Source organism: Gadus macrocephalus, chromosome 1 (genome assembly GCF_031168955.1).
Source record: "Gadus macrocephalus chromosome 1, ASM3116895v1".
In the NCBI taxonomy this organism is placed as follows: domain Eukaryota; kingdom Metazoa; phylum Chordata; class Actinopteri; order Gadiformes; family Gadidae; genus Gadus; species Gadus macrocephalus.
Genome location: NC_082382.1, coordinates 19907409 through 19931194, shown reverse-complemented (window position 1 = coordinate 19931194; position 23786 = coordinate 19907409). Strand labels below are relative to the sequence as shown.

At 44.8% G+C, this 23786-nt stretch overlaps 2 protein-coding genes and 1 long non-coding RNA gene across 7 annotated transcripts in view; all 3 read left to right on the top strand.

Moving 5' to 3' along the window:
* mgll (monoglyceride lipase) overlaps positions 1–6057 on the top strand; it is a 29649-nt gene extending 23592 nt beyond the window's left edge. Inside the window, exons 7-9 of one of the 4 annotated variants that reach the window (XM_060052043.1) lie at positions 76–291; positions 517–2995; positions 3164–6057. In XM_060052043.1, the coding sequence (XP_059908026.1) occupies positions 76–291; positions 517–627 (327 nt within the window). In that variant the 3' untranslated portion in view covers positions 628–2995; positions 3164–6057. Of the gene's footprint in view, positions 1–75; positions 292–516; positions 2996–3149 lie in introns of all 4 variants that reach the window. The other 3 variants (XM_060052036.1, XM_060052052.1, XM_060052060.1) reach the window with 3 other exon arrangements.
* A 2460-nt stretch (positions 6058–8517) lies between these two features.
* The window catches only part of LOC132457621 (cAMP-dependent protein kinase type II-alpha regulatory subunit-like), a 32260-nt gene continuing 16991 nt past the window's right edge, over positions 8518–23786 (top strand). The window contains exons 1-2 of one of the 2 annotated variants that reach the window (XM_060051894.1): positions 8518–9217; positions 10440–10732. In XM_060051894.1, coding sequence (XP_059907877.1) covers positions 10477–10732 — 256 coding nt within the window. In that variant the 5' untranslated portion in view covers positions 8518–9217; positions 10440–10476. Of the gene's footprint in view, positions 9218–10435; positions 10733–23786 lie in introns of both variants that reach the window. The other variant, XM_060051885.1, reaches the window with a different exon arrangement.
* LOC132457636 (uncharacterized) lies at positions 18766–19197 on the top strand. The gene is made up of 2 exons (XR_009525737.1): positions 18766–18967; positions 19056–19197. It is a non-coding gene; the product is annotated as an uncharacterized LOC132457636 (long non-coding RNA).

The window sequence follows — 23786 nt, the reverse complement described above, 5'->3', positions numbered from 1 at the left end:
CCCCCCCCCCTCTAACTCGTCTCCTCGTTATCTCCCCCCTCCTCCTCCTCCTCCTCCACCACCACCTCTTGTTAGGTGGAGGCGTACGACCAGGACACGCTCAACTACCACGGCGGGCTGCGCGTGTCGTTCGCCATGCAGCTGATGGGGGCGGTGGAGCGCATCCAGCGGGTGATCCCGGCCATCGCCTGGCCCTTCCTGCTGCTCCAGGGGGACACCGACAAGCTGTGCGACATCAGCGGCGCCCGGCTGATGTTCGAGCAGGCGGCGAGCGCCGACAAGAAGCTCAAGGTACAGGAGGGGCCGGGGGTTCACTGTGTTTTAGAGGCTAGGTTTGTCCTTTGGAATTGTGGTGATGTATTGATGTTGAGTTGCATTAAATCAAACTTGTTTGACGGAATTTATTTGTACCGCTAAGAGTGCTATTCTCCACCCATTGGCATCGGAAAAAAAAAATGTCCCTCCCCTGTTTCTCACCCTCTCTCTCACATGTCTTCATCTTCATCATTCCCCCAGGTATATGAGGGAGCCTACCACGCTCTTCATCACGAGCTACCAGAGGTTTCCGAGTCGGTCCTCAAGGAATTAACGTCATGGTTAACAGAGCGACTGTCACCTCCCCAATAAGAATCCTAGGCTCCACCCACTGTATCCAGCCTCAGCCCGACAAAGCCCCCTAGGCTCCACCCACTGTACCCAGCCTCAGCCCTACAAAGCCCCCTAGGCTCCACCCACTGTACCCAGCCTCAGCCCTACAAAGCCCCCTTGGCTCCACCCACTGTACCCAGCCTCAGCCCTACAAAGCCCCCTAGGCTCCACCCACTGTACGCAGCCTCAGCCCTACAAAGCCCCCTAGGCTCCACCCACTATCAAGCCTAAACCCTACGGTAAATAAGAATTTACTTTGCCCACTATTGCTCAACAGCCAGCCTACCACTGATGGACACTTCAACCACTGACTCAAGCCCATCGCAAGACCTCAACCACGTCACTAGGGGTCAACCCCAAACAGCAGAGGCGGCCTAAAACTCAGGCTGACTCCGCCCACTGTCCTGACCGCAACCCTAGAGCACAGACTGGCAGACTCCTCCAGCACTGATGGCTCAATGCACTTCAGTTTTTTCCCCAGGCTTTCCGGGCCAAGGTCCTGCCCCTCGCAGTCACCCGCCCCCGGCCCCAAGCCCAGCGTGCCCTGCGTGTTGTTCCGCCGTCCCACACTGTTTTTACTAGTCTATCGGGAAAACCACCAAGAAAACATCTGTGTTGGGGCCCCACTCGCATAGCTGAGGATAATCTAGAAAAGCTGGGTCTCTGCTGAGAGATAAAATAACAGTTTACAACATGGCATTGATCTATGTCTACGGTTAACATTATTTTTTATTATGTGTTGTTGTCCCCAGAAGGCTTTTATTTTGATGGACTAGCATATTATGAAGTGACTGACACCCCAACACCTGGCATCCATAGCACTACTCTGGTCACGAAGGTCGAGGGGGAATTAAATTAATTAAAAAACATTGCAGCATCTAACAACTTCCCTCCCGCTCTCTCCTATAAATATTGATCTTTCCGTCAATATTCACTCACCACAGCATGGAGGGTCAGGGAGTCAAATGCCTCTCACACGCACCCCCGTGACCCTTGACCTTGGCAGGGTCACGGCCGAGAGCAATAATAGAGGATGACCCCAGATGTCATTTGCTCTTTATTAAGGCAGTGAAGACGGCATCTGTGGCCCAGCCTGAAGACAAGTGAAGTCGTCTTCAGTGTCTTACTGATGATCATCTTAGTTTACACATCTTCACCTCAGATCACCTCGTTCATTTAGTGTTTATTTTCTTCTGTCTTTTACCCTGCCGTTTCTAGCATGCAATTTCTTTGGCGTGTCTCTGACCTTGGTTGGGTAGTTGGGTATCCCATCCCTTTGCCCCAGTGTTGTTTATTTACAACCCTGTCTTTTTTCGCAGCTGGTCTTGCCTCTTGCAAGCTGTAGTCTCAGACTGATCCAGCTACGTCCTGCATTCCACGAGTTGTCTGACCTGATTCGACCTCGGATCATGAGGTGTGGGGGGGGGGGGGGGGGGAACGCTCACATTGCGCAACATTTTCCCCGTAGGGATCAGAGATCATGGTATGGATTCTATTGATATTTGGGTTATGGTTTGTTTTCCAAAGTACCTTAATTAAGACTCCCTTTGGCCACGAGTACATTTGAGATGTTTTAAGTTCAGTCGAAATAGATCACTAACAACTGTTTGGACTGTTCTACTTTTCTTTACCTCCGTACTACAAACGAATTGCAGCAGGAATTCTGGGCGTCACTCCTTACGGTATCCATGGTGAACCTTCTCATGCGTTGCCACGGAAACATCCTTCTTTTTCTTTCCGCTTTTTTTTTTTATTCCCATATGTTAAGTTACCCAAGGTAGCAGGTTTATTGAACAATACATCCTCTTTCTTTAAGCACTATATTTTTTTTATCAGTGCTTTTCGACTCTTTTTCAAATCCCTCTATTGTGTCTTCTTCTGTTGTAGCCCTGTATTCATATTTCTCCTCTGACCGTGTCAGGAACCAGGGTGTCTTGTAGTTAGTTTTTTTATTATCTCAACCCTTTCATACTGCACAGAAGTGGCAGGTCCCAATTCCCCCCCCCCCAAGTTGCCGTGGAGACAAGCAGGCATTGTTCTGCCTTCACAGAGGCTGTTGTTTCTATTCCATTGTCGTGGTGCCATAATGGCCCCACACCGCCCCCAGTGGTCAATTATCACCACTGCAGGAAGGTTCGAAATTTGAAGAGATGTCATTTGTTCGAGACAACATCCCACAGCTCAGACAATTCCACTGGGACATATTCCAAGAGTCCACTGGGAAACACTTGACAATCCACATTGTTTTACTCGACTGTTATGGCTGCGTGGGTGTGCGTTGTTATATGTGCACCACCTGTGATGTCACACGTACAAATCGAGCCGCCGCGATTAGCATCGGACGGCAGTGGCGAGAGAGAGAGAGAGAGAGAGAGAGAGAGAGAGAGAGAGAGAGAGAGAGAGAGAGAGAGAGAGAGAGAGAGAGAGAGAGAGAGAGAGAGAGAGAGAGAGAGAGAGAGAGAGAGAGAGAGAGAGAGAGAGAGAGAGAGAGAGAGAGAGAGAGAGAGAGAGAGAGAGAGAGAGAGAGAGAGAGGGGGAGTGAGCGAGAGGCTGACTTTCCGTAACCATGGCAGCACCTTTTTGAAAGGCAAACTTGAGGAGAATGTGTTCATTAACGACCCAGATCAGGTCTGGCCAGCAGCCAACGATGTCGTTCCCTTGTTCTAAAGGCTCAAAGGGAAAAGGGGAAACCACACACGGATAAACAAGCAAACAACCATGTGTACTAGCATCCATATCGCACTCGCTCTCTCTCGCTCCGTTTCACCAGGAAACAATTTCAGAATTGATTGGTGATTGCAGGTGTATTTAGATCTATCTTTATTTCCTGAGAGTTTATGGCCCATACCCTTTTACGGCTGCTCTTTGAGGTCTTAATGGCCTGATATATCTTTGTTTTATTATTCAAGATCATACACCAGTACAACATAGTCAGACATACATTAATATATACATTATACATCTCGTTTATAAATGGGTATGTCAGAGGAGTTTTTTTTTTTTTTTCTGTAAATAACATAGGAGGACATGGGTAGGAGAAGACGCCGATTTTTTTTAAAGGGAAAGCCACAACACAAAGAAACATTACATCTAATTGGTCCAAGGGTTAAAATCTTTCTATCAAAGTGCCACGTAATTGGACAGCAGGTTTGAAGACAGCAATATTCTTTAATGTTAAAAAAAAGGAAGATTGAACTTTACACAATGACTGTTTCCTCTGTGAGCTGTTGCATGTGAAATAGTGGTTTGAAAACCTTAGCCATGTAGCTCTTTCGTGTTTGACTTTAGTTTTCCCTATAACGTATAAGGAAATTACACTTAACCTGAGCGAGACAGGTTGCGGTGGTTGGTCCTCAGGCAAAATACATATTAAAGACCAATAGAACTGTTCAGCCTGCACTTTGTAGCTTTCCTACTGCAGCTATTGACTAGAACTCTCACTACAACGCAAACCACTAGATGGTGCTAAATGGGTAAACGTACATAGTGCAGGTTTAACTTTGAAAAGATAGGACCACATTAGTGAAAATAATGGTTGATGTGTCTATCTCTGAAGCACAGGGCTTTCTATCAGTTTAGCTCTGGGATAACTCATCAATTAATAAAGCTATAATGTATATAGATCATTACTTTTAATTTTATTTTATTTTTTTAAAACAAAGCAACAAAGAAAACATGTATTTGATTTGAAATTCTTCAGTATGTAGTATTTTAGAGATTGAGGTTCTTAATTTTTACTGTATCCACTACTGTCAAGAATAACACTGTAGGACAGCAAATAAGTCATATTGTTCATACATCTTGAAATTGATATTAATGTGGGTATATATTGCTGTTATTTTCTGAACAACATACATAACCCTATTTATACAGACGTGACTTTTGTGCATTTTACTTCAATGAAATACGGCATGAAAAGGCACTTTTTATATTCTAATGCAGTTAACTAATTCGGTATTGTTTTACATTGGGTGCACTTTTAATGAACTATTGTAAGTTCAAATAGGTAGAAATGTAAAATGGTTATGTGTTTAAAACAATTTAGAGGCGTTTTAAGAGTCTCTGTTATGATTCCTCACAGACTATGTGTTTCTGCTCATCTGTCAATGTGTCGTGTTCATTCAGATGTGGTCTCGTCTCGTCTGTTTCTGAAAAATGTTGGTCTTAAGTCTCAATTTGCATAGCTGTAAAAAAGAATGAGTTTGTGTTTATGCGTTTCTTCTAAACAAATTATGGATCTCAAAGAAGTTGGAACAACTGACCTACTTGTGAGGTGATTTTGTTTCTATTCTTCGTTCTGCAGTTCTCCTTTGAACCCATTGTCTGGAGGTCCCACAACCACAGTGAAATGAATACTTAGTAATGTAATGCCACTGGAAATATGTTTTAGTGTTTTGTTGAAGGAATGTTGATCCTTTTTCCTAGAAATATGTCAAACATGTTGCATATTTCCTTGTGCCTTATATTCCGTTCCAAGGACTGTGCGTGTTAGTTTTGGCAAAACAATGGTCATAATGTAAATGGTTAACACTTGTGTATAAGATGTTGTTTCTGCCTCTCCGTCTCTGTGGTTTTCATGAGGTTTTCATGTCTGTTGCCCGACTTTTAGTTTGGCTGTTGTTTCAACAGTCTTGGAATGAAAGCCGTCTGCTATTTTCCTAGCCAAGACTTCTGCCATACAATTCGCTCTTGAGAATGATTTTTTTCTGGAGTCTATTGAGATATATTCTTGAAGGATGGAATCTGAAGGATTGATTTGTACAGAGTTCCAAAAGGCATGTTTATTAAATCCTGTAGGTCGGTTGAAGGTGTTAATACAATGTGATCTGTGGCATCATATGCATCCATCCAAACCACTTTTGATTGATTCTCTTGACTTCCGTGCAATGTTTTCTCTCTCTTTCTGAATGTATGCGTTGGTTTGGACCTCACTTTTTTCTTTAAGAAAAGACCTATATGTTTTATTTCCAGTATTGTTAGAAATGTGACATTTTGTAAGAACATCTATTTTGTGAAGACAATAGGATATTGGGTCCATTGAGGATTAAGCAGAACACTGATATTTATTTGAGAAAATTATGTTTAATTCAGCCAAAGAATTTGAAATAGCACTTCAAAACAAATGTTGACTTAAAAGGAGAGCAAGTGAATAAAAAGCAACTGTGAATGTCTATATATATCCATATGTCTAGATATCCTGTCAATATGTTTCATTTGTGGGTCCTGCATTTATATGTAACATCCTGTCCTTTCTGTAAATGTAACCTCTTTTTGTAACTAACTAAATACTGTTACATAATAATTGTATATATTATAACTCAAATTAAATGACTTCTGAATAAGTGGAATTGAAGGTCTTGCTCTGAAATGTTCGGTATTGCTCTAGAAATAAACTATATCACTGTTTAATTGCTCTCTTATTCAATGAACTTCACACACTTTAAGTTCTTGGAACTATAGAAAGTGAATCCGATTTTCAGTATGTAAGATAAATAAGCCTAGAATTAAACTGCAGATGAAAAAACATGGAAGCCTATTCAAACTTACCTCACACACCACACAGGTCCATTCGTTTCTGTGGGAAGCCAAAATTACAGCAGATTGGTTAGGTCGCGGTGCAGCATAGATCAGCGGGTTCGAGGCAGGTTTTCTTGTGTCTGTGACAAAATGCAGATGTAGGTGGTTGCTTCTCTAACTGAGGTTGCTGTGGAGATTCACCTGTCGCTGTCCGTGAGCCAGTAGGGGGCAGCATTAGGCCTATATCACATATTTCCATTCACAACTACATCGTTTCTGTGAATGTGATTTTTGATTCCGCATTTCATATGAATGCAATGCTGTGTATGAATTGTGTGTATGAATTAAAGCATTAATGAATGGAGGGATGAATTACTATAATGTATTATTTTACCGTTTAGCAAATTCGAAGTTTATTCTAGGCTATATGTCTTTCATCGTCCTAAAGAGGTCTCCACAGCAAATACAACATTATCATAACTGAAAGGGCTGACGGAGTATCTGTATTCCACATATTAATTTCCCCTCTTTTTAGTGCACTATTAGGTCTGTCCATTCTCGCTCTCGCTCTCTTTCTGTTCTGATTTCTAATGCCTCTAAAAATGTAGAATGTATGCAATTAATTATCTTTGATCCAATCGAAAATACACCAACAGCGTCTCCCAGAGGACCGATTTAAGAACACCAGGGAACGAGGACTCGTAGCGACACGTATATTTTATATATTTTGAGTCTGGAGCTCTCTCGGGAAAACTGAGATAGGTCTACATTATTTCTAAAGATCCGATATCCTTATCGTCTTCTTGAGAAATGACGATGATACCAATTTGAGGCCTACCAATTGGTTAAATCCACTTCTGATGATACTGCGTTGTTGTCCTTTGCTCTAGGCTAACCATTTTTTTTATGTTAAATAAAGTAGACCAATAGTAAGTTAATATTTCCTTGAATCGGCTATGACATATCGTGTCCCACAAAGGCATTCATAAGATATCAGCTGTTTCTATAACGTGTAGACGCTATGCGCTCTTCTACCAGAAGGGGGAGACTCGAGGCCAGTGTTTGACTGCTGTCGGTTGGCTTGAAGGAGCGCCTGAGCCAATTACAAAGTTGTTCTAGGAATTACATCTGGGCTCCCCCGTGACCATAGCAACGGCTTTAACCCGTCGCACAGAAGTAAAGGAGGGCAATGGGATAGCATAACGCCGGTATACTGAGTGCGTCTAGGTGCATGGAGGTAATTAGCGAAGCACCCAAGAAAAGCTGGATATAGATCTATGAGCAGGGAGAGGCCTTCCCTTTAGCGTTTAGCCTACTTATTCACTTACAATTAGTTACATTTGAAATGAAACTCTGTCCTTCTACTCAGTGGCGGATCTTCCATTAGGCAAACCTAGGCAAGTGCCTAGGGCCCCAACCAAAAAAAATAAAAAAATAAATAAAAAAAAATATATATATATCTGAAACTGATTTTACTGTGGAGAGTTGAGTGGCAGTGCACTATGGGTTTATTGCGATTCTAAGAGTATTGGGATGGTTATTTGTTTTGTGTACGTGTTTCAAAAATGAGGGCCCCATGTCTATATTTTGCCTAGGGCCCCAAAATGGCTAGATCCGCCCCTGCTTCTACTATTACTACGAGTTGATCTACTGCTACTCCTAGACCTACTACACATTCTGCTAGTAGGCCTTCCTTCACTAATAATAATTATTTGCTAACACGAACAAATCGGTACATGTGTTCTATAGTGCTAAGAAGAGATGATTAGGATCACATGAGCTTAGGTGATTCGATTTCACGTCAAACCACACTGTGCTTGTCAGAAGGAGAGGAATAGAAACAGGAAAGGGCCAGGGAAGGATAAGAAGTGGGCCAAAGGAAGGAAGGAAGGAGGGCAGGAAGGATGGAGGGCAGGATGGAGGAGCCATCGAACGTAAGATCGTTACACTTGATTGCTGGGGATGGAAAAATGACCTGCAATTACATATTTAATCATAAACAGATACAAATAATACAACCGTGTGTGTATTATTATTATTATTGTTGTGTGTGTGTGTGTGTGTGTGTGTGTGTGTGTGTGTGTGTGTGTGTGTGTGTGTGTGTGTGTGTGTGTGTGTGTGTGTGTGTGTGTGTGTGTGTGTGTGTGAGAGAGAGAGAGAGAGAGAGAGAGAGAGAGAGAGAGAGAGAGAGAGAGAGAGAGTATTATTTACTATTTGGGTGGTTGGGGACCTAAGTTATTCGTTTTCGACCAACCATATATTAACAGAAACCCACTTAAATGGATATGCGATGTCCAACATGTGTGTCAATCAACGTCAGAGCTGCTGCCTATTGCCCATGGTAACCACGCCCTCTAACGGGTCCAACGGATCTCGTTTCCTTGGAGCTCGCACAGCCGCTGAGTGCCTCTTATCTCAGGGAGGCTGCGGGCGAATTCCAACGGATCTGTAAAATCCACATCCCGGTGTCCTTTACAACCCAACGGACTTCTTATTGGATGTCACTCATTTCGCTTTCTATTCGACAGTATTCGTGTCGTGTGATATGTACGGTTTCTAAATCGTGATATATTTTTTTTCTTCAGCTGCCTCGGATCGATCCGACCGCAACGTTGTGGAGATTTCCCGGTGAGTTGACAGGTTCAACGCAATAAACACGTTCGGCTCCCTCGCCAACCCGCTCTCCACACACCGCCGCCCGCCGTGACAAGTCCCACCCTCTCCCAGTCGCTGCGTGGACGTCGCCCGTGAGAGAAGCCGAGACGGTGACGGAGAGGAGAAGAAGAAGTCGGCTGTCGCTTTTTTCAGAATAGCAAGCAGCATCGCTATAGGGCTGGCTGGCACATAGCTCGATACAACAAAAAAAAAACGTTAGCGAGTAAAAATAAATAAGCGATTGCTGGGGTTTTCCAATCGGATAATAATCGCTCTCTGTGGATCCGGTCGCTACGCTGGCAAGGAGACGGACTAAGAAGAAGAGGCGAAATAAAGAAGAGCAGGGAAGACACATAGGAGGGGACTGGCTCGTCTAGCCGGCGGGACACATTCACATGTAAGTGACACACTGTTGGGTCCACTTCTTGCGGTACTTTAGCTCGTTGTCATGTCTCACCGGCTCTGGTAAAACCGAGCTATTAGCTACTAGCCGTATCAACAGTCTCCTGCAGCTAGCCACTTATCGGTGACTTAGCCTCTCCGACCAGTCCGCCATGCTCATGTGTTAGCTTACCAAAAGGGCTGACTGGAAGGTGATTAGTGATCAAGCCCACTATTAACAATCTCAGCATCAGCTATGCAGGCTCGGGTGTATTGTACACGGCGGGTTAACGGTTCTTGCCCTCCGTATTCTCACCGCTCGTACCTGAGTCAGATCGCCGACCGAGCTGTCTCTGGATTCGGGGTGGCACATTAAGCTAGCGAGATGTCATTAGGATGTGCTGCGTCTACTTGGTGCAAACTAAACTGTTAACTGTTAACAAAGGTCTTAACTGTTATGTATCTCAAACAGCGAGTCACAATGTGGTTCAATCAGCCGGGGAGTTGACGTGTGTTTCTGGGGGCTCTTATTGCGCCCCGTCCCCCGAGCGTCAGCGGTTATCTGTCTTTCCACAGCTAACGTTGAGGCCCATATCTTTGCACTCAAACGGGTGCAGCCGTGGGAACTGTGAGTTCCCTCGCTTGGCGCTAGATGAACTGGCCTCTCCTTCTTTTTTTATGATAATATCACTCAACGGCAATGACTTGCAACTGAATAGCATAACCAGGTTTCTCCTGAGCTGTCAGATTTGATTGCCGTGACGTCGGTAACGCTACTGCCCTTGCCACGCGAGCTGCCAGTATTGCTGTCATCATCATCATCAGCCACACACACACACACACACACACACATACACACACACACACACACACACACACACACACACACACACACACACACACACACACACACACACACACACACACACACACACACAGAGTCTAGAGTTTAGAGACATGTACTGGCACCAAGAAAGTAATCTGTTAAACTCTGAATATGTCTGTTTATAACGGGATCAATTCAAACTCAAAATCATGATCAAAAGAAAAACATGGCTGATGTCCACATTCTGAATCCGCCACTACCTCCTGTCCATCAGCACCAAGAATCCCATCTGTGAATTCAGTAAATATCTTGTGATATTACAGTAGTGCAATGTCAATGAGGCCTGGAAAACAACCCAATACGCCATGTGAATGACCTCTTACCTCGCCTTCCCCCTTCCCTGTTTAGATAGATAGCATCCTTCGCCTTGCGAGACACACAACACAGCCATGAGTATCGAGATACCCGTGGGGCTGACCGAGCTGCTGCAGGGCTACACCGTGGAGGTGCTGCGACAGCGGCCCACGGACCTTGTGGAGTTCGCCGTACAGTACTTCACCCGCTTGCGGGACAACAGGAGTCAGGATGGGGCGGGCGGCGGCGGCAGTGGGAAGCCCACCAAGGGCGTGATGTTTGACGGCGAGCCCATGCAGACAGAGTCGAACGGCGAGGACGACGATGACGACGAAGACTCCGACTTTGAGCGTAAGTGGATGTTGTTTTTCATCCATAATTGTTTAATTGTTTTGCTGTGCCGGAAGCAGTGGTCATGGCCGGTGACCAAAGAGGAGAAGGGGGGGGGGGGGGTCAAGAGGAGATGAAGGGGTCACTGTCCTCCAGGCGGATTGGATGGATGGGGGGGCGGGCATGGGGGGTGAGGGGTGCAGAAGCTTCCTCATTGCTGCCCGTTAGGTAACAACAGGAAATTGTCATTGTTTCCATGGCAACAGTCAGTTGGCGGATCCTACGTTTGCGCTCCCCCCGGATAATCATGAATATTTCTATTCAAACACTGAATTTGAACACGACTCTTGACAAGTGTGCAGGTATTGTATCTTCTGCTGTCTCACTTGTGCCATACTAGGGAGCCCTGTGAATAAATAATAGCTGGACTACAGAAAATGCATGGTTTGCTAATGCATGCCATAGATGTGTCGTCATTGTTTGCTCTATGAACACGATCATCATTGCTCTTGCTGCTTTTGAAGAATACATGCTCGCCAAAACTGGACTTCGTCACCCCCTGTCTCACCTAGTTGTGAAGGCTAGTGTTTTGGAAACGCTCAGTCTCAATTCATGGGGAGTGGGTTAGTAAATAAAAAAAATCCCTTTGATCAGCTGGGAGAGGGCTCTATATATGGGCCCTTCTGAGGGGCCCTCAATTTGCTCCCCGCAAAAGCACCTTGTGAGTCTGCAGCCTCACTGTGCCTTGGGCTCGGTCGTTATCTCACATGCTCTATGGTTGGCCCTCATCTCTCATCTGGCCTTGTTGCATTCCAAACACATGAGACAGCGACACAACAGCAGCCGTAAGAGACGCTAGGCTGGCCACACAACAATAAAACGACCACAGAAGTATATGTATGTGGGTAGACTTGTTCACAGTTCACACTGACATTATCAGGAAGCAGGTTTTCCTACACATCTTGATTTAAATGGGGACATTTTACCAAGTGAGATTTTTTTTCTCCTAGTCAAATGCATCATATTCTCTCCACAAAATCACTCAATGAATGCAACTTTCACACAGCTTTTTAAAATTCTTTATGACTATGCTTCGGATCTGTGTGATATGTATTTTTTTTAAATAATGCACATGTGTGGTCAGGCTTAGGATCTTTGAAAATGCTCATTATGGAATGAGGAGAACTTCCCCTGTGCCCATATTTGTATGTATGTGTTGATCAAGTGTAATACTAACAATAGACCATGTAGGTGATGCAACCATATCTGGCCACAGATAACTAGTGTACCCATGCTCATGGGTCTTTTGCCACCAACAGGCATGGTGGTCATTCAATGTGATGTTAGAAATCAGTATTTCAACTTTTAAATGTCAACCGAAACACAGGCTCCATCGGGACAAATATACATTGCAAAACATGCTAGTTCTGGAAAGCATGCAATGACCGATTGACCGGGAAGGCCATGTGAAACATGGAATTCATCCTGTAAATAACTTCCCATGGTACCCTTGGCTGAGCCCTGACCACACAGTAAGAGGATACAGAGAACCCCGGGGTCACCGCTGGTGTCTCTCTCTCCCTCTCTCTCTCTCTCTCTCTCTCTCTCTCTCTCTGCATGCATGCTGGCCAGGCAGAGAGAGATGAGCTCTCCCACAGCTGAGTGCTAAGCGGCTGACGGTAACGTGACCTAGATGGTATCTCGGTGTGCCGCAGCCAGGGGCTCATGCATTGTGAATGGAGGATCTGTGCTTTCTCAATGAGCAGATAGGCTGTGATGAATCCTGCCGCTATTTCAGGCGTTTTTATTGGGGTCCAATGATGTGGCGGTAGCATCCCGGAGACAAAGAATGTCATTAGTTGGAAATTATTGTTCCTTGGAAACGAGAGGGGATGTGGAGGCAGGGGGTTAAAGTAAGCTAACTGTGGGATTTCTCTGATTTATCACGTGTCTTGGTACATTTGTCCACACTTGTCAGCCACTTTGGAAAATAACCAGCGATTGGTCGGAGGTCTTACTGAACTCTGAGAAAGTAAACAGTTCCCGACGGTATGTCACACATGGCACTTTTTCTGCAATCCACCACCTACTCTGGTTTTGGGCGTGCACGGAAAGATTGTTTAATATTATTACTTTTTGTTTTTATGTGCTTTTTAAATGGTCATGAAATTTGATCCATCGTGATACACGGTTGTGTAGTCCTTATGGGGAGAACACATGTCCTGGAATTTTGAGAAATATTTTATTTTTGTATAACTTATAGCCCTACTTTGGATAAAAGTATTTACGGGATATCAGTCTTTTATTTTGGTACTTGCTACAACTTGGCTCATTTACATTGCTATATGTGAACCAAAATAACCTTAGTGCTAAGTAATGGCAGCTCTTGCATTATAAGTCAGAGAGATCCACAGAACTTGGCCTGGAGGGTAAGAAGGATGTTTCAGTTTTTGACTAAACACATTGGGTGTTATTGAACAGATGTGACCTCTCGCTTTTGTGAGTGTATGTGTATGGGGGGGGGGGGTTCCGTGGGTGTCATGTGCAGTGCATGTGCATCTCTGTTCATGCACATGGATATATACTGTGAATGGATTTAACCCCTTTCAGACTCCGATGCAGCAGTGTGGCAACAAAAAAAGTCGATCTCACTGCAGCCGTGCGGATCAATGTTGGGGCTGGCAGTGCCGTCCACACCTCATACTTGCTACACCCGAGGACAGATAGCTGATTCTGCATTAGTGTCGTATGAGAGACCGCTTTTCTTTCCCAGAAGCAATGTCCACACACACACACACACACACACACACACACACACACTAAATAGGGTTTGATGACCGCATGGGTCCTTGCCTCCATGACCAGCAGACTTTGACAAAATTCTCCATTTCGGTTGGGCCAGAAAGACCTATCATATTGGCGATTCCGGCTCTCAGAGGAGAGCAGATCACATGCAGAACATGGGTGTTGCTGTAGCTACGAAGTGTAGCTGTGGCTTGTAAAACATGTCAAAGGGTCATTAAAAGCCTCAATGTATGACGTTTACCTGCCCTTCAGCAAACATTGAATCCTCAACCTTTTATGATAGATGGTGCTTTTTCCCACCAATGAATCGGGCTATTGATTCCCTTAGTAATGCAGCCATTAAATAAAGGGTCGAGGCTGAGTTTACATTGCGAAACTTCTTCTGCTGTGAATGTGTTCAAAATTCAGATGGCATGACACGTTCCCATCTGTTGGCTTAAATAAACCCCCTAGCTGCTGATTTGTACTTACTTGGCTTCCAGCAGCCCTTCCAACTGTTGTATGTGTGACGGTGAGCAGAAACTAAAGTGTGTGAGTACTAAAAGTAACAAAAACAAACTCACCAAACCAATAAGTGCGTCCGGCCCTCATTCAACCTAATTGGCGCATCTGAAGTGGTAATTTTGCTGGTAATTCTGTATAATGTGCCTAGCACTTTGGGTGTGTCTTTTTTTTTTAAACATAATTTAAAAGCGCTTGTAAACGAAGCCACGCATGTTGATGTAGTGCCCCAATGTCAATAACAAGTGTCCTTTAAATGTAAATATTTCTCGTACACTTAAGGTTCGTTGTCATCCTTCAGCGTGAGCTTACTCTCCTAGTTTCCATTGTCTTCACCTGGTTCAACTGTCACCATTCGGCTCTTAAATCTGCAGTGCTAGTGCTGGAAGTGAATCAAACAGCGAGACTGCTTGGACCCGCTTGATTTCAACGCCTTCTACGAGACCCAACAGACTGTAGAAAGTAACCCGAGACTGCCCAGTGTTTAAAGTAGCCCGCTTTAAGGGAATACCTTTATTGAGTTAGGAGAGACAAGAGGTCTCAGTTGGGAGAAGGAACATTGGCCCGGCAAAGGATTACGATTTAATTAGTTGGAGTAGCTTCTAGTAAACAAGGGGAATTATGTATACTTGTGTAACACAGAAATGGCTTTTGTATCTGATATCCATTTGTCCTTTTTGAGGAGAAAAGCCATCCTGCTTCACTCTATGACAGTTGTACCGTTTTCATTAGTCACCACTATGCTCTTTATCCCCTGTTTTTGTATTTACAGGATATTGCTGCATTGAGATAAGAAAGTTTGCTTTACGCCAGACATTTGAATAAACCAGATGGCTGTTATCTAATGTACTCTTATGGTCTCTTGACAAAATAGCACCAATTTCTTTGCTAAATTCTGCCCAACATGTGCAGTATTAATTCGGCAACCAGGATCACTGCAAAGGCCTAAGCTGCTTAACATTTCCTCCAACCAAACTACCATAGCTCTCTCCTATGGGGAGATTTGTGCTCTCTAACTATGCTAATGAATCATTCATTGGCATTACAAAACCCTGGTGCATAATGCTCCTTTGTTTTAATCGAAATTAAGCATTGTTATATCAATCAAACGAATGAAATGGAGCTCGAGTGCTGACAAGATAACGAGGGCGGCTTGTTATTTCGATTGACAGCCAGGGACGTCGATCCTCTGATTCACGCAAGGTTTTTAGGATGTTTTAAAAAAATGCAAACACACTGAAAGGTCCGGGCTTCTGTGTAGAAACACTCCAGAGCAACCTAGGTCATTTATAACTTGGGTCATTAAGTGAACTAAGTCATTTGTAGCTCGGTTTCATTAAGCGAACCAAAGCATTTAATACTCTAGTCATCTAGCAAACCAAGGAATTTGTTACTCTAGTCATTACACCAACCGTGTCAGTCTTCACCGTGATCATCTAGCAAAACAAGTCTCAGTACCACGGGAGGAACAGAGACCTGGGTGGCATTCGTCTTGGAGGAGAGAAAACACAGGGGTGAGGAGAAAGGACAGTCCCATGTGAGATTCTTTGTATTAAACCAGGGATGGTTCATATGCAGGACAACAGGGTATGAATAGAGGCGTTAGGACAGGAAAGATGAACCACGTCGGGTCAAGAGATAAAGAAGAAAATTTGAAGTGTTGCTGATAATATTAACTTTTATTGTATAATTCCTATTTTGCCAGATGATATGCATCCATTATATCAAATGCTATAGAAATAAAAATGTTGACACTGGTTGCCTTTTATGTTGGCAAGGGGGAAATGACGAAACACAGTCCGTTATTTCCTCATTAATGTTGGTCTGTAAGATATGAAGAAGATATTTACTCATTCCAGACCTTCTTTTATTGCAGATATTTGTGGTGGAGATGTGTATTACAATAGTGAGTGTAAAAAGAGTGCTCCCTAGTCGAAGCATTTCGAAAGAAATCGGACATTCAACCCATTCTCGCAAGGTCAAACATTGTTTGATTTATCCACTGGCCATATTTGTGTGTCCTTTTCAATTATTGGTCCTTTCTTGCATTTATTGATTATGTTACAGACATGAATGTTTTCTGATCTGTTTTGTCAACGGTCTTGCTGTCCACTGACACTCAGATGTTGAATGTGGGTATGTGCGTTAGTGGAGGCCTGTGAGGGGCTTTAATGAAGACACACTATTGGTAACAGCTCCTCTTCCTGAACTGCAACTACATGGCCTCATAAACTATTGTTCCCAAGACATAATGGTCATTGGTGTGAAGCCTTATTCTGGGAATTATTTTTTTGCATTTCCCTTGACCTACAGTAGAGATTGTATATAAAAAAAAAAGAAGGATTTCCAAAGAAGCATATTGTAATGAGTTGGTTGCGTTTGGGAACTCTGCACTCGATCTCATGTCCCCTGGGTATGTTGTGTAGTCTGGGAAGGAAGTGGGAACGCTTCTGTTGTGTGTCACTGAAATGGAGACGAGCCATCGGCATTGAAATACATTATGCTGCTGTCTTTGTGCCCCGCTTACCGTAATGTGATAATGAACCATTACATCTCCCGCCCAAATAAATACAATCAGCACACCTTGTCAATTCTAAATCTGTTGACTCAACACGTCATGTACCAATGTCGACACTACAATCATTAGTATTCTGGATTTATTTAACGCTTGAACAGACATCTAAGTCAATTATCTTTCACCAACAATACTATGGCGCGCTTGAACTTGTTTTTAGTAGTGGTACTCGGAGACGACGAGTAGTGTGTTGGGCCAGATATGCTGGCTGTCAGGGCAACCGATGGTGCGCAGCTCACTATGCTCTTTGAGATTCGTCTTTGGAAAGTGCTCGGGAGCATCTCTGACTAATGATCGTCGCTTTGTTGGAACCACCTGTCGGAAAAAAGATCGCTGAGGAACATGTTTAAGGGTCTAAAGTGAGCGGGTCAGTCAAGTGGGTGTTGGCCGGAAGTTTCTCGGTTCTGGCCGGGATGTCCGCAGGGTCTACCTAATACTGACATCAGCCTGCAAGATCTCAGGATCCTACCTGCTCCTGAACAGTAAAAACAATCGGCTCTGCGTCATTATGATACAAGTGTTGGCTGAATGACTTAATTGTATGTGTTGTGATAGTGCTAATAACTATTTTGTTGGTAATTAAATGACTTCATCTCGAGTTAAACACAGCTCGTGAAAAAAGGTCCCACCGGTCCCACCCTGATGCCGTCATGTAAAACAATGCCCTTAATTACACAATGCAGTGTTTACGCCTGTCCCTACGCAGACAACGCTGGGTGACGTAGGCGAGCCAATCACGTACGAGTCCAAAGGAGAGCTTGTTAGCAGATTATAGATTTTAAGCAAATCTTTTTTTCTTTTTTTTTCTTTCAACAAATCGCTGCCAACTATTCAGTTCACCAACGTTGTTTTTGTGGAGCAGTTCATGCTTATCTGGAAAGCATTTGGAAAGAGTGACATTTACAAAGCATGTTTCTCTTGACATTTTGGCAAGAGGAGTGTGGACAATGGCCCTCTATAATACTCAACATGCCCACATGGGGTGCGTGTCGTATTGATATCCATGCATTTTATATCGCCGGTAATCAGATGAACACTGACAACATGCTGTTTTGCTTCCGACAGCTTGAGCCCATCGGACAGAGAAGTGTCAATCTAGCTTGCTCCATATTCAGCCAGACCCACTCCCCAGTCCCATGAGCCAGCGATAAGCCGGTAGTATTTTGCAGTATTTTAGCATAGCTAAAGCACTAAACAGCTGTTCACCGCCTCTTTTAACTTGTGATGGTGCAGTGAATATACAGATCCATTCGGTAAATTCAGCCACTAATGAACCAAGACAAATGAGTTTGGGGTTGGCAGAAACCACTACCACCATTGACGTGACAGGAAACCAATAGCCGTCCACTGGTTTACAGGACTCCGGATTGGCTTGGTCTCTCAGTGCATAGAGACCCACGTCACATTGCTGCTGGTTTGATCCTTTTAAGTAGGGTTCTATACCGTGCATATTATTATGGGCTCTCTTTCTCTGTGGCTCTCCTCCCCCCCCCATCTCGCCCCACCTGCTGCCAGTCAGCCTGGCTCTCAGTCAGGCGACTGATCTTCTCTTGGGAGATGTCCAGATAATGTCTGAGACGATCACGGTCACAACTGACTTTAAACACGCGTCTCCACTGACCTGACCGCGATTGGATAACCCGGCGTCTCCGTCTCGCCACGTGCAATTCACGTGCAATTCATTTCCGCAATGTCTCCAAAGCGCTCACACTCAAAACCTTAGGCGGACAAGCTAAGGCTAAGCACAAGCTAAGGCTAAGCACAAGCTAAGGCTAAGCACAAGCTAAGGCTAAGCACAAGCAGAGCTGGCTGGCTGGACACGGTTTGCAGTAGTTTGTATACTATTTTGTATAAACATTTGTGATCAAGTATGAGATATACATGGAGCGTTTCGCATATGTTTGACTTGTCTTATCTTGTTCCCTGGTGTTTGCTTGTTTTCATAGAGAGTTGCTGACTTCAGGGAAGTTCTTGGTGACGGGACATTGAGAATGTGGAATAAATCTCCAGAACTTGGGAAAGGTCATGGTCTTTCTGAATGCTTCTCCCACTTGTTGTATATAAGTTGTTATTTTATGGGAAATCTCTTTCCTTTCCAAAGGACAGTTTTTTTGGGGGGGGGGGGGGGGGGGGGGCTACTTGGCCCTAAGAGGCTATAACTGAGTTATTCAATTTTAACCATCAGTGCTATGCCTATATGAATAAACAAATAGTGTTTTGTGCTCCTATGTAAGTAGGTAGAAACTTCATTGACCGTGTGTGTGTGTGTGTGTGCGCCTAGTCACGTGCCGCTTTGAATATTGTGCAACAGGTGACCTCATTTGCAAGCTGGTGTGTGTGTGTGTGTGTGTGTGTGTGTGTGTGTGTGTGTGTGTGTGTGTGTGTGTGTGTGTGTGTGTGTGTGTGTGTGTGTGTGTGTGTGTGTGTGTGTGTGTGTGTGTGTGTGTGTGTGTGTGCTTGCAGGCTATTCTATCGCTGGTCATAGCCTTGAGCCTATTACGACGATTCTCTTAAATGTCCCCTAGTCAGTTGGAGCTACACCGGCAGTGTATATCATTATCTTTGCGTTTGTCATCACAAATGATATGATTTTTACCAACAAAAATGTACGCTTTATATTCATATATATTACTCTTTTTTAATTAGGGTCCTGCTTTTACTTAGTTTCTATGTTCCTTGCCTTTCTTTCTGAATCGGCTCTTCTTGTGTCTCTCCCTGTCGGCTCCATGGTTGCTGACTCGTCTAGTTTATTTCTTCTACTTCCAGGGACTCTCACTCTGGCCTTCCCTCCCTAGTTGTTAACCCCACAAACCCAGGCCCTTGGTCACATGGGATTTATTAGAAAACCATCAGAACTACGGCTGAAACAATGTTCTCATACAATGTTTTCTTTATATCAGACGGGTTGCAGATAACCTACTGAATAGGTTCAAGCATATGCATCTCATCTCCCATGGAACATAGAAAATAACTCTCAATTACTTTGTGAGCCAGAAACACCTCAATTTCTCCCGATACATTTCCCAGCTGTCTATTTGCATTCTCAAACCAAAGGGCACGCAACGCAAGTTATTAACGCAAGCGATTAAAAGGACTAATTCTCCAGACTCGTACTACATGGCCACTAAACGGTTAACATTGAACGACAGCAGGTCCAAACCAGGGCTGTGCTGTGTATGCATGATAGGCATCATTTGAACCTTGGCACTTCCTCATTCGTCCCCTCACTCTCTCCGGTGTCACGGTTTGCAAATCAGGAAATCAAGGGCGTGTGGGTGGGGGGGTCGCGGGCAGTCCATCCGTGGCAGTGCCCTCTCCCCCGGTCCTGCTGGACGTTCAGATGGCTTCACCGCCTTCTCTCGGACTCTTTCGTTTTTTCTAACTCTCCCGCTCTCTCTCGTTTGTAATACATTGTTCATTTTAAAAAAAAATTCTCCATTTTGGATTCCCTCGGTGTCTGCTTCTCTTATCAACCACAGGACAGTGTCACTGAAACGCACTGTGTTCCATTCCCACCTGTAGCCTGACGCCTAAGCCCCACCTGCTCCTTCAGGGACTGCACACTATCTAAATTGACTCGGAGCCACTTTAGATCAAAGTGTATGCTGGATCACTATCGTGAATACCACCGCCGCCTCTCTCTGGGTCTTTATTCGCACTTCTCTTCCATGCTGGTCTTCCGGACTTACCGTGACCTTTTCCATCTCCAAGTCAAGCTCCGGATATTTCCCAGTTCCTAACCGAGCTGTAGCTCGTAACCCCTGTGATTGAGACAAAAATGTATTGTCCTTCTGAAAGCATATGGGGGATGATTCAGTGGATTATTTCTATCCAGGCATCGGCTTGTACCGGGTTCTGACATGGGTCTGTGCTGGTCATCCGCATAGGGGTTGCAAAGTGAGGCAACGCCTATGCCTACTAATACTCTCACTAAGGGGGGCGTCAGTAAATAATGGATAAGAAAAGTCCTGAACATACGCGGCATGCAGCCTCTGAATGTCACCCACTGCTTATCTGCTGGGCCATTTTCGTTTTTTTTTATTTTAAGACGTCTCACTCTCGTCTCATTGTGTGGTATTGACAGCCCAGGCAGCCCAGTCCATTTGTCAGTACCCATCCATCAGCCGTCCTGTCCCCTCCGGCCCGGCTGTTTGACTGCGTGCTGCATCAGAGCCTGTGTACAGGTCCAATCTCATTAGGACGCCTGGATTAGCGAGGGAGGGCCAGAGAGAGAGAGAGGGAAGGGGTTATTCAAGGAGCTTACAGGGCAGAGGGAGGGAGGGAGTGAGTGGGAGGAGAGGGAGAGAAAAACGGGAGGGATGGAAGGGAGTGAAATGAAGTAGAAAAAAAAAGGGGGGGGGGGGGGGGGGGTGTTAACCATGAGGAAAAGCAGAATGGAAGACGTCCATTCATCATTCTTTTTCCACATCTAACACGTATCCAAATGCATGACTGACTGTGATTTAAGACCCCTTTTCAATAATATATTTAATATGTTTCACACGGTCCCCTTTACAATATTATATTTGATTATGTTTCATACAGTCCAGGACACTTTGTCCCCCGTATTTTTGGCTGGCCTTACCTTCATGTGTGAGCTGCCAGTTGAAGCAGCTGTCAAACCCACCCATCTGTGAGACCCTTAACTAATCTCTCAGTAGGAACTATAACTAGTCTCCCTGTGTAAACCATAACTACTCACTGCGTAAACCTCCTTCCCTCTTTGGCATGGCTTTGTCCAACACAGAGGAAAGAAACCAGTCATACCTCTTGGGCTTTCAATCAATCAACCCTCAAAAAATGGGGCATTTCCTACGTGCAGTAATCAATAACACCCATTACACCTTCAGGGGGGAGCCCCTTCGATGTCATCCACAGGTGACACGCTCAGGAACTCACTGGCCGTGTCCACCTCTAGCTGGTTTAATGCAGCCATGGAAGCATTCTGCCTCTGCCTGTGCTTCCTCACCAACATGGGGGCCTGCCTAGAGAATCGTGACCGCACGTTGGTCACAATTGATCTGTTACGCCAATACAGTCTGAACCAATCAGAGCTCAGCGCCTTGGCTCAGCGATGGCTCCTAGGAGCACTCTGCTGAAGGGTCTGCGCTCCCAGATTAAGGTTCATCCCGGGCTCTCTCTGTGCTCCGGTCTGGGGCCAGCAGTGCTTGAGGTCTGGAATGTTTGTGAGGTAACACGTCTGAAAGGGCCGTCGCGTTGCTCAATTAATGGATTCCTCGTGGTGGGGCTGTCAGAAATGTGGCCCGGTCAAAGGAAGTGGACTAGAAAGCAGTCCGGCCGGCTATGCTAGTTTGTGTGAAGCAGATCAAACTATTTTATTATTATTTAAGGAGCATTCATGTGCGGAATTTTGCAACCTTCTGAAGGTTTACAATATGTCCTTATTAAAGGCTTGATGCTTTATTGATTCAAATAGCTTGGGATATTATGTGTTAATTCTGACCACTGGGGGTTTTCTATCCAGTTTAAACTGCCATTTTCCCCTGTAAAAGTAATTTAGAAATTAATAATGTCAACATTTTCGTCTACATAAGAGACTTCACTAGAACGTATGGTGGAAACCGTGTTTTTAATGTTGCTGAAATGTCCTTCTCACCTTTTTAATAGCCATTTCTGAGGACGCATGTGATTGGTTTGTCTTGCCCCAGCCTTGTGTGTGGTCACGGTCACCATGGAGACGACACGGGCTGTCTGACGCTGTCGGCCTTTAAACTCCTCCCGGCGAATTGCAGCTGGGGTATAGTGTGATGGGCGGCAACCTCGTCTAATCAGCACCCAGATAAGGAAAAGCACAGGGTCACCAAGAGTTCACCCCTCCTCCGTCCTCCTCCTACTCCCCCTCCTGCTCCCATTGGGTCCCCTCTCCTGGCCCCTCCCCCCCTCACACATGTCTTTGATTATATAGCTTGATACCGCTGCACGGCTGCATCACTGTGTTCCAACACACGTTTATTTGTTTTAACAGCTTTGATGCTCTTTTGTTTCACTCTTGTATCGTGTGTCTCATCGAAGGCTAGCCTCACACGCTAGCTAAAGCAACACCATTGAGAAGGACAGAGAGGGCAATAAAAACAGAAAGTGGAGCAAGGGAGCACAAGTCGGGCCTTGTCTGCCCCTGAATCCGCGGCTGGATTTAGATGCAGGGCACTTCCCAGTCTGCCGGGGTCTGCTTGTTGCTATGCCGGTGCAGACATTGAGAAGACGGAAACGCGTCTCGTTTGCCTTATTTACACTCTGCAGGGGATTCAAGCTCTATTTGAGTTTGGGGTTTTAGCACTAATTGTCAGCTAAAGGTAATTAGGGGAAGCTGAGAACACCGGTCCTTGATGGTGTCAGTTGCCATCCTGATGCGGGCGTGTTGTGTAGCGACGAGCCAGCTAACGTGCTTGTTTTTCACACCGGTAGCATGAGAATGTGGAGGTTTGGGAGTTCTTTTGTGACTGTAAATGGTCACAAAGGAGGAGGCCAGATTGAACTTGTTTATGTTACACCCCAGTGGTTTGATGAGAGAGCCTAGCTTTCTTCGCCCTGTGGGCGGCCGGCTAATGCCTTTCCGCTGGTGAACATTTCGCTGCACGCAGGCCCTCTCTGGAGGACTAGTAGCTACTGTGTTCAGCGGCTAAGCCTTCTGTCGTTCCATTGGTAGCCAATGGATTCTGCAACTTTTTTTTTCCCCCTTCCCTGGGAACCAACATTTGAAATAGGCAAATAAATAAATCGCGGCCCTGTCACGCTGGAGAGGAGACAAAATCTGGCCCACATTTTTGGGATCCAGGCCCAACTTTGTTAAAGGCTTTGTTTGTAACAGAGTCGGCTCCATATCCAGTAGGTTAATGTCTGAAAGTGATTCCATTTTGTATTGTAGTAGTCTCTGGGGTCTGGTTACTTAAACTAACCGGTCTTCTTCACCTGTGTTGGATTATTTGGGGCATGGCCTGGTTCTCCTCTATCGCGTTAAAAGAGCCCTAGCCTGATTGATATACTGGTCCTTGTTCCAGTTTGAGTATTTAAAGGGGCTCCCTGCCAAATGCTCATAGCAACCCCATCCTCAGACAAATCATATAAGCTCGATGCCAGACCATAGAAATCCTCCTGTTGACATTTTGTTCTGTCACATTATACAGGTGCTATGCTATGTTCCTCCATTGATAATTCCAGTTCTGTTATGGCTAG